General features: G+C 40.4%; 1 protein-coding gene across 1 annotated transcript; it reads left to right on the top strand.

The window, feature by feature from the left end:
• The first annotated feature begins 428 nt into the window (after nucleotides 1–428).
• TRPV1 (transient receptor potential cation channel subfamily V member 1) lies at nucleotides 429–13,101 on the top strand. The gene is made up of 16 exons (XM_026101374.2): nucleotides 429–1,187; nucleotides 3,252–3,567; nucleotides 4,137–4,303; nucleotides 4,621–4,773; nucleotides 5,165–5,305; nucleotides 5,823–6,121; nucleotides 6,774–6,950; nucleotides 7,484–7,648; nucleotides 7,929–8,024; nucleotides 8,636–8,706; nucleotides 9,412–9,577; nucleotides 10,292–10,358; nucleotides 10,785–11,101; nucleotides 11,718–11,845; nucleotides 12,107–12,222; nucleotides 12,775–13,101. The coding sequence occupies exons 2-16, from the start codon at nucleotides 3,266–3,268 to the stop codon at nucleotides 12,939–12,941; spliced, it is 2,532 nt and encodes an 843-aa protein (XP_025957159.1). The 5' UTR covers nucleotides 429–1,187; nucleotides 3,252–3,265; the 3' UTR covers nucleotides 12,942–13,101.
• Nucleotides 13,102–16,153: the final 3,052 nt, after the last annotated feature.

Raw genomic sequence — 16,153 nt, 5'->3', positions numbered from 1 at the left:
TGAAGGAGTTAATCATAATGCTGAATCAGATGCTCTGCTCAGCAAAATTCCAGGAGCGCCAGCTGAGGATCTGGTGCACTCGTAGTCTATACTTACGCATTAATAAATGGGCATTTTATTTCCTTTGAGTACAATACCATAGGGTGTTTTAAGTAGTATGTTTAGTTCACTATTAAATTAGGCAAATATATTATTTTTAATAGATGGCAAGACTAGAAAGACTTCTTATCCTGTAGTTTGACCTTTTGCAAAGCATACACCAGATAATTTCATCCAGTAATTTCTTTATGTAGCGTCAAACCTCAGGAGCTAGAAGTTTGGAGCTTCTAGCCTGACAACTACAGCCTACCAGCTCAGCTTGCTGGAAAAGCTGTCTCTCCAGCCTAGTCTTTGGCAGAGAGATCCTATATAATGGTATATTTAACAATATTTGACATCATTCTTATTTTTCAGGGGATTAAAACCAGCCTGGATTAGATATTTTTTTTCCTGATGATGCTAACATTTAAAACTGTTACGTGTATATTTTTATTTAAAACATAGCAGGAACATGGAATGATAGAGTGGCCTTAGGATCTTCTGTGATCAGATGGTTCTTTAACTTTGCTCAGAATCAATTTATCTTTAAGATACTTGGCGAGGTTTTATGGCAGCTGCCAAGAGCCTCCAGAAAAGGTGAAAGAGCTCAGAGAAGAGCTGTAGCATATTTCAGAAAGTTTTGCAAAGCGAAATGGAACTCTGATCCACAGAAACAATTGCGTTGTTTGGTGATTTGGGGTTTTTTTTTTTGCAGCATGAGTGAATTTTCAAAGAGGAAATCTGAAGAGGAATGTCCATTACTAAATGCAATTAGGGGGGAAAGAAACAACAACAACAACATATTGCAATTCTTGTAAAAAGCTTTGCTAAACCCCTGGGAGTAGTAGCTACTGATGTTTCTGCTTCCAGAATTGTTCTTGATGATTTTATTACTGTATTCCCTGTTCTTCTAGTGAACTTCCCTTGATTCGAAAAATCATCAGCACATAGAACAATTTTGCAGACAAATGAAGTGGAGAAGCAAACTGTGAGGTCTTTTTGGTCCGGGCACCTAGGAGAAGGAATCTGTGGCACCAAATTCCTATAGATCAGAGGGTGCTTACTGAGACTGGAATATTTTGCAGAAGACAGGATTTTTTGCAATATTTGTAAGTTTTTCATGTATATTTGAATAGCATGCTTGTTGGTTGTTTGTAAGCTCTCTTTGGTGTTTATCATTAGTTGTGGTTCAGTTAGATACTCTCAACAATAGTATTTCCTTATATCTCATTTTACAGGTCAAACTTTGTACATAGGATTCAAAGAGTCCAAATAGGTTATGCATTTTTTCAGGTTAGAGAATCTTTTTTTAATAATCTTTCCACAGAATTTTGAAGGTTATTTCCCTTGCAAATTCATACTCATGAGGAAAAGCGACTTTTTCTTTATTATCAAAGATGTTACCAACAGGCTTTAGAAACAAAAGCACATGTAGTGACTAAAACAAAACTGAGCAAATTGCCAGGGAGCCAAGGACAAATCATTTCTGCTTATGCTCTTATTGCACCTATTTCATGGAAAATAAATGATTCAATTGTCCACAGCAATCTCTCTCAACATTTTTGGCCTGATCCACACTAATTTAATTGAGGAAAAAAAAATAAAGAAAATTATATATGGCTGTTTTCAGACTTTTAATAAATCTATTTTTATAACTTCTTCCCTAAATTAATTGTTCTTCAGTATTTTTAATATCAAATTCCAAATGAAAGTATTTTTCTATAGATAATTTCTTATTTATAGAATAATTAAGATAATAAGATACTATGTTATTCTTTCAGAGTGTCTCTTAGGATGCAAAGAACATGAAAGGTTTGAGGTCACAATAAGTTAAACTGTTGTTGTTAGTATTTCATCTATATTATGCTGATTTGCTTCCAGTTAGTCTAAATGTGCAAGTTTGTAAATTGATGTTTTCATTCCATATACGTTATTCAAAATTATAGAAAATGCAAATGTATGACAGAAGTCTCATTCCCATCATACTTGCACAGGAAAATGTAATTGTGCCTTAGTGTAAATATTAATTAGTCCCATAGAACTGCAAATCTGGTTGTAGAGTAATATGTAGGTTTATCGACATTTCCTCAGAATATTTTTGTGAAGAGAAACAGCTGGGAAACATATTTGTGACATTGCTTTCACAGTGGATATAGAGAAGATTACTGACCACTGCAATTGGTTTATAATTGAAGGCCTTTTCAAGATTTTGTAACATCCCTGTGTTCAAAGCAGTAAGATTTCCAAAGCAAGCTATGATTTTGGAGTACTTTGCTAAGGCTGTTTAGCACCCTCTAAAAGCCAGGTACACAGCAGTTCAAATACGATGTTGTTGCTGTCTCCATTGCTGGACTTCCAGAATATTTTGCATTCAGTGGTATAAATATCAATGTCTGGCTGTTTAAAACAGTTTGCTAAGAAAGCAAAAAAAATCTCTGCTCTTGTCTTCATTATTGTATATTTGTTAACTTCTTTCAAATTCTTTGTGGTTGTAAATCAGACAAGATCAGAGCTGTGGTCTTACCAGGATCTCTTATCTGTGGTAACGTTTTCCTTTCTGTTTCTGTGTCTCATGTCTGAGGTGACACTAATCTCCCAAGAATCATACAGCCCAATTTTCATCTAGTACTGTTGTAACTCTGGTAAAGTCATTAGGTGATAATTTTCCTACATGCAGGAAACCCTTTGTGCACAGCATCACTGAGATATTGTTATGGCACAAAACTCTCCATCACTTTTTTTCATATGCCAAATATATTCTTGAAAATATCTTGTGGCACAAAAGAGTTAGCAAATAGAGAAGAAAAGCAGGGGTTGTTCTGGGTTGGAGGTTGTTCAGGGTTTAACAGCAATGGCAGGACTATATTGGAGGAGGAGGAGGCCCTAGTTTAAGCAAAGGTGGCCAGCTCTGCAGCCTGGGGGGCTCAGGGCCATTCTGGTTTGCTCTCTCTGTTCTGAAATGGGTAAAGGCAATGGGGAGCAACAAACAGTGTGGGAATAATCACCTGCCAAACTGCTCCAACTCTAGGCATCGTGACTGTGTCTGTCTGTCTCGCTTCTGGGATGACAGCAACCAATTTGTTCCCTGCTGTTTCCGGAGAGTAGCCCTAGGAAAAAGGGGACTCACAGCCTTGTAATGTGCTGACTCAAGGTGTCTGTGTGGTTCCTCGCAGACTGCCTGCTTGTCATGTCTTCCATTCTTGGGAAGATGAAGAAGTTTGGCAGTTCTGACGTGGAAGAATCTGAAGTGGCAGATGAACACACGGATGGGGAGGACTCCCTGCTGGAAACGCCTGACAGCCTCCAGGGTACCCCCAACACCAAGGTGCAGCCACCCAAAAGCAACATCTTTGCAAGACGTGGGCGGTTTGTGATGGGGGATAGTGACAAGGATATGGCACCCATGGACTCCCTTTACCAGATGGATCAGCTGATGGCACCTTCTGTCGTCAAATTCCATGTCAATTTGGAGAGGGGGAAACTTCACAAGTAAGTTCACCTTGTAAGATTTGGTTGTAATGAATGCGGTTTGACAGCTTTAGGCTGTGTATCTTCATGCAGCATGTATTCTCCCCACATTAGCGTGCCTGGTATTCAGTTCTGTTATTTTCAGTGCCACAGTAAGGAGACTATCCTGTCACATTAACTAATACCCTGCTGTTACAGGTAAAAGTGATAATTGTTGTTGGCCCTTGGCATCTCTGTGAAAATTCGGCCAATGGATGTCTCACCCAATAATTGGTGACAGGCCTTAGTAATTTACTTGAGACTGTTCAGCGAATAATTCTGAATGAGAATGTGAGAGTGCCTGGCTCCCAGGCCTGTAGTTACTGTCAGACTTCAGTGCTTCTTTAAATATTGTTCTCAACTTTTCAGCAACAGAAACAGAATTTTATCGGAACAGTTGCCTGCAGACTTTATGATCTTGTAGACTTTGCAGACCCATGCACCAGTAGTGCTTGCTACTTCAAACAAGCAAATAAAGCATAGTAATCTGCTTGTTTGTAAAAGTTCTGCTTAATACCAGTCTTTAAGTAACTGAAATTTACCCTTGCTAGGCTCCTATCTACTGATTCCATCACAGGCTGCTCAGAAAAAGCTTTCAAATTCTATGATCGCAGAAGGATTTTTGATGCTGTAGCCCAAGGCAACACAAGTGACCTGGATGATCTGCTAATCTATCTTAATAGGACCTTGAAGCATCTCACAGATGATGAATTCAAAGGTACTTTTTAGTGTCATTTATCTTCAGTTGCCCTTGTCTTCTTCCAGTAGTGCTACTGAGATGAAAAAAAAAAAAAACCCATTATTGTGTTAAAGTAGCTGTAGAAGGACCTCTAATTGCCAGTGCTTCTCCCATTAATTGGGCAACCCCTTGATTGTCAGGTTGAAAGAGAGTTTAGAAAAGTTCAAGAATTTTTCTGTGGAAACCCCAAATGGATTTTCTTGTCTTTTCAAAAGATCCTCAGGAACTCCTGCATGCCTGGGACTCATGGTAGGTTTGTAGTCACTTCCATATATCTGTAATCTTCTGTGTTACAGAACCAGAAACTGGGAAAACATGCTTATTGAAAGCCATGTTGAATCTGCATGATGGCAAAAATGACACCATTCCACTGCTACTGGAAATTGCAAAGAAAACTGGAACTCTGAAAGAGTTTGTTAACGCTGAGTATACTGACAACTACTACAAGGGTAAGAGAAACAGGCAATGCAATGAACACTTGCTGATGAGACTGAAGGTAGGGATAAACAGGGCTCTGGAACAGGCTTCTGCATGAGGCCTTCTGGGGATGCAGCATCCCAAAGTGCCAACATCTGATTAACAGTCAATGCGTTCATGGCAGGGCAGTATTTGGTTAGACAGGTGCAATATTGTGCCCTTTCTGATACATGCTGATTTATCAGCAGGTTTGGGGAACTTGCATTTGCTGTCTGTGCCATCTGACTTGTTTAATTTTAGAACTTTTCAGTGTGCAGAGCTCTCAGTTCCACCCTCTTACAAGGAGCTGAATGAATTGTGCCTGAAAGCTGTCAGTCTGCGTTACGTGTTATAGATTTCTGTGTCTGATGAGTGTCTCTGTAGGCCAGACTGCACTTCACATTGCTATTGAACGAAGGAACATGTACCTGGTGAAGCTCTTGGTCCAGAATGGAGCAGATGTTCATGCAAGAGCCTGTGGGGAGTTTTTCAGGAAAATCAAAGGGAAACCTGGCTTTTATTTCGGTAGGATTGAGCACAGTATGTGCTTTATTGATTGAGTTATCCATATCATTATCCTCGGTGCAAAGCTATTCAGATAATACTGTTTATGTGGGAGTGGAAACCCACAGGTACCAAGTGGGCTAATCCACTACTTAGTCCAAATACTTACTCATAAAAGCTACAATTATAAAGAAACCTGTGGGGTTTACACAGCTGTTTAGTGTCAGCTTGCTGCCTACATCCGTTTGTTTACTGAGGTCCATCATCTTTGAAAGGTTGTAACCTTCTGCACGCCCTCCTTTTAGTGCTTTTATAGGCAGCCATGATTCCGTGGTGCTTAAGTTTCAGTTAAACCAAATAAAATGCAATTCTAACAGCTATCTCAAGAGCTGGTGCTGTATCAGACAGAAAAACTCACCTCTTTCTCCTGCTGGTGGAAGATGAAAACAGCATGGTCTCCTTTTCATTTATGCATGTGAAGTAATGCTTGCACGTGTGCTGGGCTTTCTGACCATTCATTCCCATTGCTTACCCATAGGGGAGCTGCCTCTGTCCCTGGCTGCCTGCACCAACCAGCTCTGCATTGTGAAATTCCTCCTTGAGAACCCCTACCAGGCAGCCAGCATCACTGCTGAGGACTCCATGGGCAATACAGTCCTGCACACGCTGGTGGAGATCGCGGATAACACTAAGGATAACACCAAGTTTGTTACCAAGATGTACAATAACATACTGATCTTTGGTGCCAAAATTAACCCGATCTTGAAGCTAGAAGAACTCACCAACAAGAAAGGGCTGACACCGTTAACTCTGGCAGCCAAAACAGGAAAGATAGGGGTAGGTGGGCACGTGTGTATCACTGTCCCAACGCTGCATCAAATTATAGAGTACCTGTAAAACATTTATGTAGGACAGATTTTATGACTGCTTGTTGCATGGGCCTTTTAGTTCATAGGAATTGATGCTGCAGTTTCACATGCGGAACTGCAGAGTCCTGAAGGCTATGAAGTGTGTGTCTGTGGAGGCCCAGCTGGCATTGTGCATGTACCACCGGTACACGTGTGCCAACCAAGGTGGAAGCAGAAAGCAGGTCTTGGCTGTTATCTGAGCTACTAAAGGCATTGTACTTTTGACTGGCTGGTAAAACTTGCCTTCTGACAATTCCTGTTCACCATAAGCGCAAACCGAGAGATGCGTGACTAATATCTCTGCATTTCTCTTTCCGTTCTGAAACGGATATAGTGGCACAATATAAGTGGCAGAGAGCAAAGAGATGGGCTTCCTGCCATATTCTTGTTTTTCGTGCCCCAGAAACCAATGAGAAAATTGATATTGTTTAGTTCAGCCTTTGGTCTCTGCAGTCCTCCAGTAAGTTGACTTCAGCACAGTTAAACTAGGGAGAAATTAGCCCTGCCCTCTCATGGAGATACTGAAGAACTTAAACTCCATTAGCACTGAAATGTTGGTTGTATTATTCTTTTGCAATTAGATTTTCGCTTACATCCTCAGACGAGAGATCAAAGATCCTGAGTGCAGACACTTGTCTAGAAAGTTCACTGAATGGGCCTACGGACCTGTCCACTCATCTCTTTATGACCTGTCTTGTATAGACACATGTGAGAAAAATTCAGTGCTTGAGATCATTGCCTACAGCAGTGAAACACCAGTGAGTATGCATCTCCTTGGCATTTTCTTCATGGGTTGGGGGACTGCTAGGGAAGAGCTCTGTATTCCACATGATGCATCTTTTTGAAGATCTTCCCTTTCTGGCAGAGTGTGTGGTATGCTAATGTCACTCAGTGCAGTCTGTATTCCCCCAGGAATACTCCCTCCAAGGGATTTGGAGTTATGCTGGTTATGCACAGGAGGGTTGCAGACTCTTGCCATCCTTCTCTGGGGTCTGTGTCACTCCCTGCCATTTCTTCCTCTTTCCTGCCTCCTCCTCCTGTGAAGAGCTTCTAGTGGCTAGAGCAGGAGACTGGGTAGCTGGAACTGTTCCAGCTGTCCCTAGCTCTGCTCCCAACTCAGCATACCTGTGTGGACAAGTCAATTTGCCTCATTTCTATAAAACAGCAATCTCATTTCCTGAGTTGAAAGGTATTAGAGGGAACATTTGCTGAAGATGAATATCATTTGCTGTTTTCAAAGCCCAGTAGATACTGATCTTGTCAAGGTTCTCCTCTTTGTCATTCCAAACAGAACCGGCATGAGATGCTGCTGGTGGAACCCCTCAACAGGCTGCTGCAAGACAAGTGGGACCGGTTTGTCAAACATTTATTTTACTTCAACTTCTTTGTCTATGCCATACACATCATCATCCTCACTACAGCTGCCTACTACAGACCTGTGCAGAAGGAGGGAAAGGTATGTCACTCCTCTCGCATATCAGGGGAACCATCCAGTGTATGATATCCCAGATCTGCCTCCCATTTGATTGTGTGCCCCCAATGTCAGTTTTGCTTCTTTCCTAAAGGTAGGAGGGAGATTTTTACCCTGCTTGCTTCCCAGCCCTGCTCCCTTTCTGCAGCACATTTAGAAACTTAACCTATTCCTCAGGAAATGTAGTTGCTTTCAGCTGCTGGCAAGGACAGGTCTTTCCTATCTCCAGCTCTGCTGAACATCTCTATGTTCCTGTCTTACACAGCCTCCCTTCAGATTTGGTCACAGCACTGGGGAATATTTTCGAGTGACTGGAGAGATCCTGAGTGTACTGGGAGGTCTCTATTTTTTTTTCAGAGGGGTAAGATATTTGAAACTTTTCCTTTGTGCTGTTTGGATAGGTGTAGGTGAGACCCAAAATCACCTTTCCCTTTCATTAGAAAAGATTGCTAGGATAATCCACATCTTAGTCAAAAGCTACAATTTTTTTCCTTTGTCTTAGCAGGAGCTTTCAGATTACTAATAAGCTCTCAGGTACAGTTTTACCTATTGGATGAAAAAGAAGACCCTGAGAAGTCAAGGAGGCATCTGGGTAGATATCAGTCTGGCCAAAGCTTAAGAATGGCACATTACAAATAGCTAGGTCTACATTCAAGATTACCTATCTTAGCTTAAGGTCAGCTTGCTTTCTCTTGGCAGCCAGTGAAGAGTGTACAGTGAATATGGTGAGATCATGGGTTCTCTGATGGGTCCACTGACTGAACAGGTTGCTGCCTTCAAAAGAGGCCCCAGGTGTCCGAGAGACCTAGTGCTATCAAGAGTCCTCAGTGGACATTGCACCAGTGTCATTCTTCAGCTATTCTTGTGAAATACTGTATAGGTACCCAGTCCAGGGTCTTGCTGGTGCATTCACATGGGATATTTACTCCCTCCTAGGATGCAAATTTGGTATTCATTCCCATTTTTTTTCAGATACAGTATTTCGTGCAGAGGCGCCCATCATTCAAGACGCTGATAGTTGACAGCTACAGTGAGGTTCTTTTGTAAGCTCCAATATTTTTGATCACATTTCAGCATGAAACAGAGGAGTGTGTGATACCCGTAGCTTTGGCTGAAGCCAGTTCTAACAGGTAGAAGCTTTGCTATAATTTCCTGGGCTCTTACAAAACACTTGGCAGTGGATGTCGTAGCACTCGAAAAAGTGGGTGTGGATCAGTAACGTCCTTTGGAGGTAAAGCAAATGAAGTGCTGAGAAGTTCAGTAACTGGGTCATGCAGCAGAGCTGGGAATAGATCTCCATCTTAACTGACTTGCAATCCAGTGTGAGCACTGGATGTGCAGGAGTCCTCCTATTCCTAGAGGGAGCTTTGCCTCTCTGTAATTTAAACCCTTTGCCTTCCCAGCTAGATGGCAACTAAACAGGGCAACTTCATGGGATGGTACAGTGGTCCATGGAAAGAAAGGGAGTGTGAAAGAAATGAGTGTGTCTTCAGGGAATTGGCTTCCCTCCAGTCACAAGGAAGAACAAGAATGAGACTACAGAAATTTGTATGCGGGAAACTGAGGAGTTTGCAAAAGAAACTGTAGGATTTCTAGAAGGGAAAGAGTGAAGGGAAGAGAGGAATTGTCTGCCAAGGCTCCAAGTGTGCTTTGGAGAATCCCTGATTCTGCTGCATGCACATGGTACTCCATTCACACCACCTGTGGCTGACTCAGCACTCTGCATTCAGACTGCGCCTGTCTTTCAGCTTTGTTCACTCCCTGCTCCTCCTGAGCTCTGTGGTGCTGTACTTCTGTGGCCAGGAACTCTACGTGGCCTCCGTGGTCTTCTCCTTGGCTCTGGGCTGGGCTAACATGCTGTACTACACCCGTGGCTTCCAGCAGATGGGCATTTACTCTGTCATGATTGCAAAGGTCAGTCCAGTGAGTGGGTAGTGAGGCCAGCTGAGTGCTCAGGTCAGGAAACTCTTGCCAACAGCCTCAGGAGAGAAGTGGCAATATATACCTCCAGGATGCTGTTAGGAAGGCTCATATCAGTCAACTACACTCAGCCATTATTTTCTGATCAAAGAGGTCACATTTTGTCATGTACAAAAAACACCTGTTTCTCATCCATGCACTTTATAACAGTCCTGATACACTGTATTACCTGCGATGCTTCAAAATAACTCTACATTTGGGTAGAAATGGATGTAAGAAGACTGAGAACAGTGCAGATTTTGTCTAGCATGAAATAGCACAGCTTTCTACCAGCTGGAAGTTTCCTTAGGAATATTTAGAACATTACAAAACAGAGCAATTAGCTAAGAGGCAGTAGCAGACTAATAAAACTCTATGTAGGATTTAACCAACTAGCCCAAGAGAGGAACAAAGAGACAACTGTCTTAATGTGGTTTATATTCACAAAGATGAAACTATTTGGCATGCATATGTGTGTAAAGTGTTGCATGAATAATGGAGAAAAATACTTTCTGTATTAGCCTCATCTGGATAAACAACAGTTTAATGGACGAACAGCAAGTTCACAGCAAATGCCTTCTTGAGCTGAAGCAGTATTTTCTGCATATATTTGTTGCAGTTTATATTCAAGTTTGGGGAATATAAAAATGTTCTGTTTCCATGTTGCAGATGATCCTCAGAGATTTATGTCGCTTCATGTTTGTCTACCTAGTATTCCTCTTGGGATTTTCCACAGGTAATACCATACTTGGAGTTACTTTTTGTTATCTTAAAGTTGCAGAAAGTTATATTGTCAAGTGACTTAGATTTTTTTGTTTTCAACTAAAAACTAACCAATTAACCTCATTACAAAAATGTCTTCAGAATAACAATGTACAGCAGTTCTGTAGCGCTTTTATCCTCAGACCTCAAGCTGCTTAGCAAAGCTGAATGAAAAAAACACTCATCTTGTTCTATACAGAGAAAACTGAGACAACACATTCTGAGAGGGTATCAGCTGTGGGGAATATCTTATAGAGGAATTTTGTAACTATAACTGGGGACAATGACCCATAAAGATATTCTGTCTTACCTTATGCCTTGATGCTTGTTTTCATTGCAGTAGAATTATGATGTCAGATTGTGTTTTCATCTTGCCTATATGGTTCCTTTTTTGCAACAGCTGTGGTGACTTTAATTGAAGATGACAATGAGGGACAAGATACCAATAGCTCTGACTCTACCCGGTGTTGCCATCTGAAACGAGGCCGCACATCCTATAATAGTCTGTATTATACCTGCTTGGAGCTTTTCAAGTTCACTATTGGGATGGGGGACCTGGAGTTCACTGAGAACTACAGGTTCAAGTCTGTGTTTGTCATCCTTTTGGTTCTCTATGTCATCCTTACATACATCCTCCTGCTCAACATGCTCATTGCACTGATGGGGGAAACTGTGAGCAAAATTGCACAGGAGAGCAAGAGCATCTGGAAACTCCAGGTATTTTGGTTCCGTGAGGCGCTATCCTAGAAATAGGGAGTGGGGAATGATAAGAAATTTCACAGAGAATTTGTAGGAACTGGCTTATTTCTAAATAACAGGTTTCTCCTTATTTCTGATTCACCTAAACAGATCCAAAAAAAAAAAAAAAAAAAAAAAAAAAAAAAGTAAACTGGTTCCTTTTCCATGCATGTTTAATGTTTTGCCTGAGCAGATGTTCCTAGTGTTCCACAGATGTTCAGAATTTAAGAAGAGAAGTACTTTTGTAATTAGACAGAGTTATTTGGGCTTTTGATGATGGAAAATCCTGATCAGAGTATGAAGACAGGGATTATATAGGGGGAAAAAAAAGAAAATCTTTCCAGAGTCTCATACAAAGCCATATCAGCTTTTGTTTTGGGTAAGAAAGGGAACTTCATAGTTCTAACCACAGGGCAATAATTCAACATTTTAAATGGCACGTTTGTAGAGGTAATGATTTAGTGATGGATATGATGCTTGCTCTAAGATGATGATAATGATAAAAGCTGAAGGTTTCTTTTATAAAGGCAGAATTCAGGATTTGTATGACTTGAAACAGCAACTTCTCAGTGCTGCTCTTTCTTTTACCTGGTAGAGAGCCATTACAATCTTGGATATTGAAAACAGCTACTTGAACTGTTTGAGGCGCTCGTTCCGATCTGGGAAGCGAGTTTTGGTGGGGATCACGCCTGATGGCCAAGATGATTACAGATGGTGCTTTAGGTAATCTGTTTGTATGGCAAATGAACAATCTTTTACAGACAAACAACACTGAAGTATTTGAAAATGGTAATGGGAAGCAGAACTTTTCCTTTGGGGCGCTCCTCTGAACAGTGATGTGTAGACACTGTCTGCTGTAGTCAGCTTAGTTTGTTTCCTTGGTCAGATTTGAAGCCTGAGAGGTGGCAATATGAGATATAAACTCATCCTGAAGTTGTCTGTTGATCCTTAGAACACATATTGCTTTTGTCATTCTCTCCCCAGAGTTGATGAAGTGAACTGGTCAACGTGGAATACTAATCTGGGCATAATCAACGAAGACCCTGGGTGCTCTGGGGACCTCAAAAGAAATCCCAGCTGCTCTATTAAGGCTGGTCGAGGTGAGGGTTTCAGGGACATAGATCCTGGAATGGACTACACACTGATGACGGAAGCAGCACAGATTAATTTTTAGAGGGCAGTCAGTTTAACTAGTGATGATGGCTGTAGCTAAGTTAATGGCTTTTTTGATCAATGCAAAATGTAAAGGACTAAGTGGACTCATTATTCACTTAGCAGTTCTATTTGGAATAAAAGCCTCATGGATTCTTTATTCTGATTGTAGATTTTGGAAGGCAGATAAGAGTAAATCCTGAGGAGTAAAGCAGTGTATAAAGGCAGCCAGATATCTAAGAAGCTACCTTGGAGGCCCCAGACTCTTTAGTTTGGGAGCTCAGCACCTAGCACAGAATTGTTCAACCCTAAAATCAATCTCTGCTGTGCTTGCTGGCTCAGATATGGAAAACTTGTGGGACAATATGGGGGAAAAAAAAACCCATAGAGCCCTTTCTTCCTGCTTCTTTCTTTTTTCATCAGCTTCCTATTCAAACCACTGGTATACTTTCTTCTGTTTCTGTGGAGGGGAAAAAATCAACCATTCCTTTCCTTTTTAGTTTCAGGGAAAAACTGGAAAACATTGGTTCCGCTTTTAAGGGATGGAAGCAGGAGAGAAGAGACACAAAAATTACCAGAAGAAGTCAAATTAAAACCCATTTTGGAACCTTATTATGAGCCAGAAGACTCTGAGGCATTGAAGGAGTCACTTCCAAAGTCAGTGTAATTGTATTTTGTTTTTAGAAGATTATTCTAGTTGCCTGTGTTGGTACTTACAAGCACAGAATTAGAGCACCTCATTCATAAGAACAGGCATTTATGGAAAAAGGTCAAAGGACTTAGGAGATTACTGTGTGGAAGGATTCATTAAGTATGCTAAATAAACTGTTTGTTGTTTAAACTCATGTCTACATGGTTATCTTTAATATTAATCTGCAAGAAAATGGCTATTTAGTACTTGGTTTAAATTTATCTGGCTAAATATTTCCATGTAGGCTGTCTCATGAAGTATGAGAAACACTTCGCATAGTTGTTTTTTAAAAAAGAGGAAATAACTTGAGACTTTCCCACAGTTCAGAGCTTGCTGTAAGGGAGAGAGCCCTTTTTAGTGCAGATTTTCCAGTTTTGAGCTGTTTCTTTTAGTCTTTCAAATTGCTCTCATGCATTTTCATCAAAGATACTGCATTCTCCTCTGAATCATCAGCTGTCATTATGGCATGAAGGACGGTGTTTCCCAGGAATCTTGGGAAGAAGATTGGCATTTGCATCATTAGCTGACGGGAGCTTCACTAACCTTAGCAAGTTGGTGCAAGTGGCCAGTGAGAGTGGGTATTCTGTTGATTATATGAAAACAGCAAAAGCACCTCTACAAAAATGGCTGTCATTCGACATCCCAAACAGGGGATTTAATACGTTCTGCTTGCTTTTAGATTTTCTTTCCATATTTTCAAAAGTATTTGTGTGAGAAGCTACAGGCGCTGATTTCATGATTTCCCAGCCTCAAAAGCTAACCAACTAAACTATTATGAAACTGGAGAAGGACTCATAAAAGAGCAATAAAAATCAAGAACACAGGAGTATGCTCCTATGAAGAAACTTGCTTGGAAAGGAAATAAATAAATGGTGACCCAAAGAAAGAATACAAAATAATGAGTGGTCTTGGGATGTAAAAATTGTGGGCTTGTTACTCTTTTCTCATAACACAGGAACAAATATATTCTATGAAATTTTAAAGGTTGGATAGTCAAAATCAATGAAATAAATGTTACTCTTACAGTGTTTGAGTAAACTCCAGAATTCAGAGTTACTGTTATTGAGGCTAAAGGCTTAACAAGATCCCAAATTTGACATTTATTTAGATAACAGATGAACTTTGCACAAAGTAAGAGATGGTGGTTATAGAGAATGTATATTTCAAAGGTCAGATGTATAATAATGTATAACAATAATCTTGATATCAGAAAGTTTTTGTTCTTGACTTTGACAGCAACAACAAGAGGAAGGAAATCTGATGTTGCAAGTCCATCTAGCTGGATATACACAGAGAATCAGGAAAACTATCTGAGAGAGAAAATAGGCAGATGTTCTAAACTACAGACAGGAACTGTGGAAAGAGAGAAAAGAATAGGAGGGACTTCTACCTCCTCACAAAAGTGTCTCGACAGGAAGGAACCAAGGATAAGAAAATTTGTCTTATACCAACTTATAACTGGCCCAGTATTGTAGTGCTGGACCGGTGCAACTGTGTTGGGCAGGAAAAGGTAAATTGTTTTATCTTCTTTCTTTGTTATGTATCAGTAAAGCACTAAGACTTAACAGCCTTTAATGTGCAAGTACAGGCAGGGTGCATATGCAGGTATCCTTAAGCCAACAGAGTTTTAAAGCATGAGTTTAAGTCTGAACTTTTGCACTGTTCCTGTGACTGCACTTGAAGTACAGATGTGTTAAAGCTCTTCTGCAAAATCGGGCCAGAATGCACAGCCCTTTGCCAGAGAGAGCCATCGTGCTTGGCCTGTGACGTGTCAAAAGGCTGTGGTCAGAGAACATTTATATGAGTCACTGTAGCTGAACAGTGGTGGTATGCTGGAGGGGTCAGCAGCAAATTATTGGGAAAATTGGAAAGCAAAGAAATAGAAAGCTTGTGAAAGTGATTTTCATCAATACATCCTATAATTTTTCTGCATTTAGTAAGGTACTGAAACATTCACTGTCCTTAAAGAGAAGCAATTAATATATTTACATAGACAGTGCCCTCAACTGCTCACACTATTAGATGAAATACTGTCTGAAGCCAGTTCATTTACAGGGGTCAGGATTTTTCACAGTGCTTCTTCCTCCTAGGGTATTATAGCAATATGTTTCAACAAAGTCTTCTAGGATCCAGCTGCTTTATTTGAAATAGTAGCACCATCTAGAGGACTAATAATTCCTGTTTCTTTTGCTAAACTATCATTCAGGAGAGACATCATTTTATTTCATAGTTTTGCAGAGTATAACCATAGAAAATTTCCAAAGCATTTGAAATAATTCCTTTCAAAAAACTGTAATTTAAACCCAACAAGCCATTCATTTTGTCTCTAGTAGAGAAGGAAACCACAAAAGATGTTTGAAGTACGCATGTTCAGTGTACCATTACAAAGGTGCATCTCTATACACTTGGTAGCAGTCCCTATAGAGGAGATAAGGGCCTCGTCGTGCTCCATGCTGAACGTGGTAAAAGCCCACATGTTGAACAAGTACAGCTAAGTAAACAAGACAGGCTGAGACAGTGAAATTATAAATATTAATCATAAATGTAGAAAGGGGTTCACCAGAAAAACATATAGTTCATTGCCTCTACGCCTTTATGTGCCAGGGCAAATTTATGCTTGAAAGCATGACGGCAACATGACGTAGTTGGAAAGCTTTCATTAGTTAAATAAAGCTCTTATATCTCCTGGAAGCATTACATTTCTCATAATTATCGGCTTGTGTAGAGACCTGCTCTTATCCATTAAATTCCACCTTGAACTACATCAGGTTCCAAACCAGAAGGACTGATCTGCCGTGGCTTACCTGAGCAGAATATAGACCTCTACTTTCCTGCCCCCCCCCCTTTTTCTTCCCTGTTCCTGTTTTCAGGATTACAAAGACCACAGGGACTTTTTAAGAAACAAAATGAAGTGCTAAAATCTAGAGTAAATATACACATCAATACAATGCCGTGGTTCAAACTGTAAATGCCCTGCAGTTGCAGTATAGGCTGGTGCTGGTGGGTTTTTTGGTTACATTTTTAAAAATCCTTTAGCCTTCTCTAGGAAAGCAAACAAAATTATCTCATTTTTTTCTAAAGTAAATTATTAGTAAACTGTCAGAATTTCCAGTTATATTATCACTTAGTTACTGCTATGGGCAGAAATTCGTTTCCCACAGGTGGGGAGATACAGCTTGGCAGTGGCT

Source organism: Dromaius novaehollandiae, chromosome 19 (assembly GCF_036370855.1).
Source record: "Dromaius novaehollandiae isolate bDroNov1 chromosome 19, bDroNov1.hap1, whole genome shotgun sequence".
Classification (NCBI taxonomy): Eukaryota; Metazoa; Chordata; class Aves; order Casuariiformes; family Dromaiidae; genus Dromaius; species Dromaius novaehollandiae.
This window is presented reverse-complemented; position numbering and strand designations above follow the sequence as displayed.

Bases quoted from the DNA above. Each gene is read 5' to 3' on its own strand.
- TRPV1 (XM_026101374.2), top strand. From the start codon at position 3,266: ATGTCTTCCATTCTTGGGAAGATGAAGAAGTTTGGCAGTTCTGACGTG. The intron at 4,304-4,620 runs GTACTTTTTAGT...TCTGTGTTACAG, and splicing joins CACAGATGATGAATTCAAAG to AACCAGAAACTGGGAAAACA. The intron at 10,359-10,784 runs GTAATACCATAC...TTTTTGCAACAG, and splicing joins CCTCTTGGGATTTTCCACAG to CTGTGGTGACTTTAATTGAA.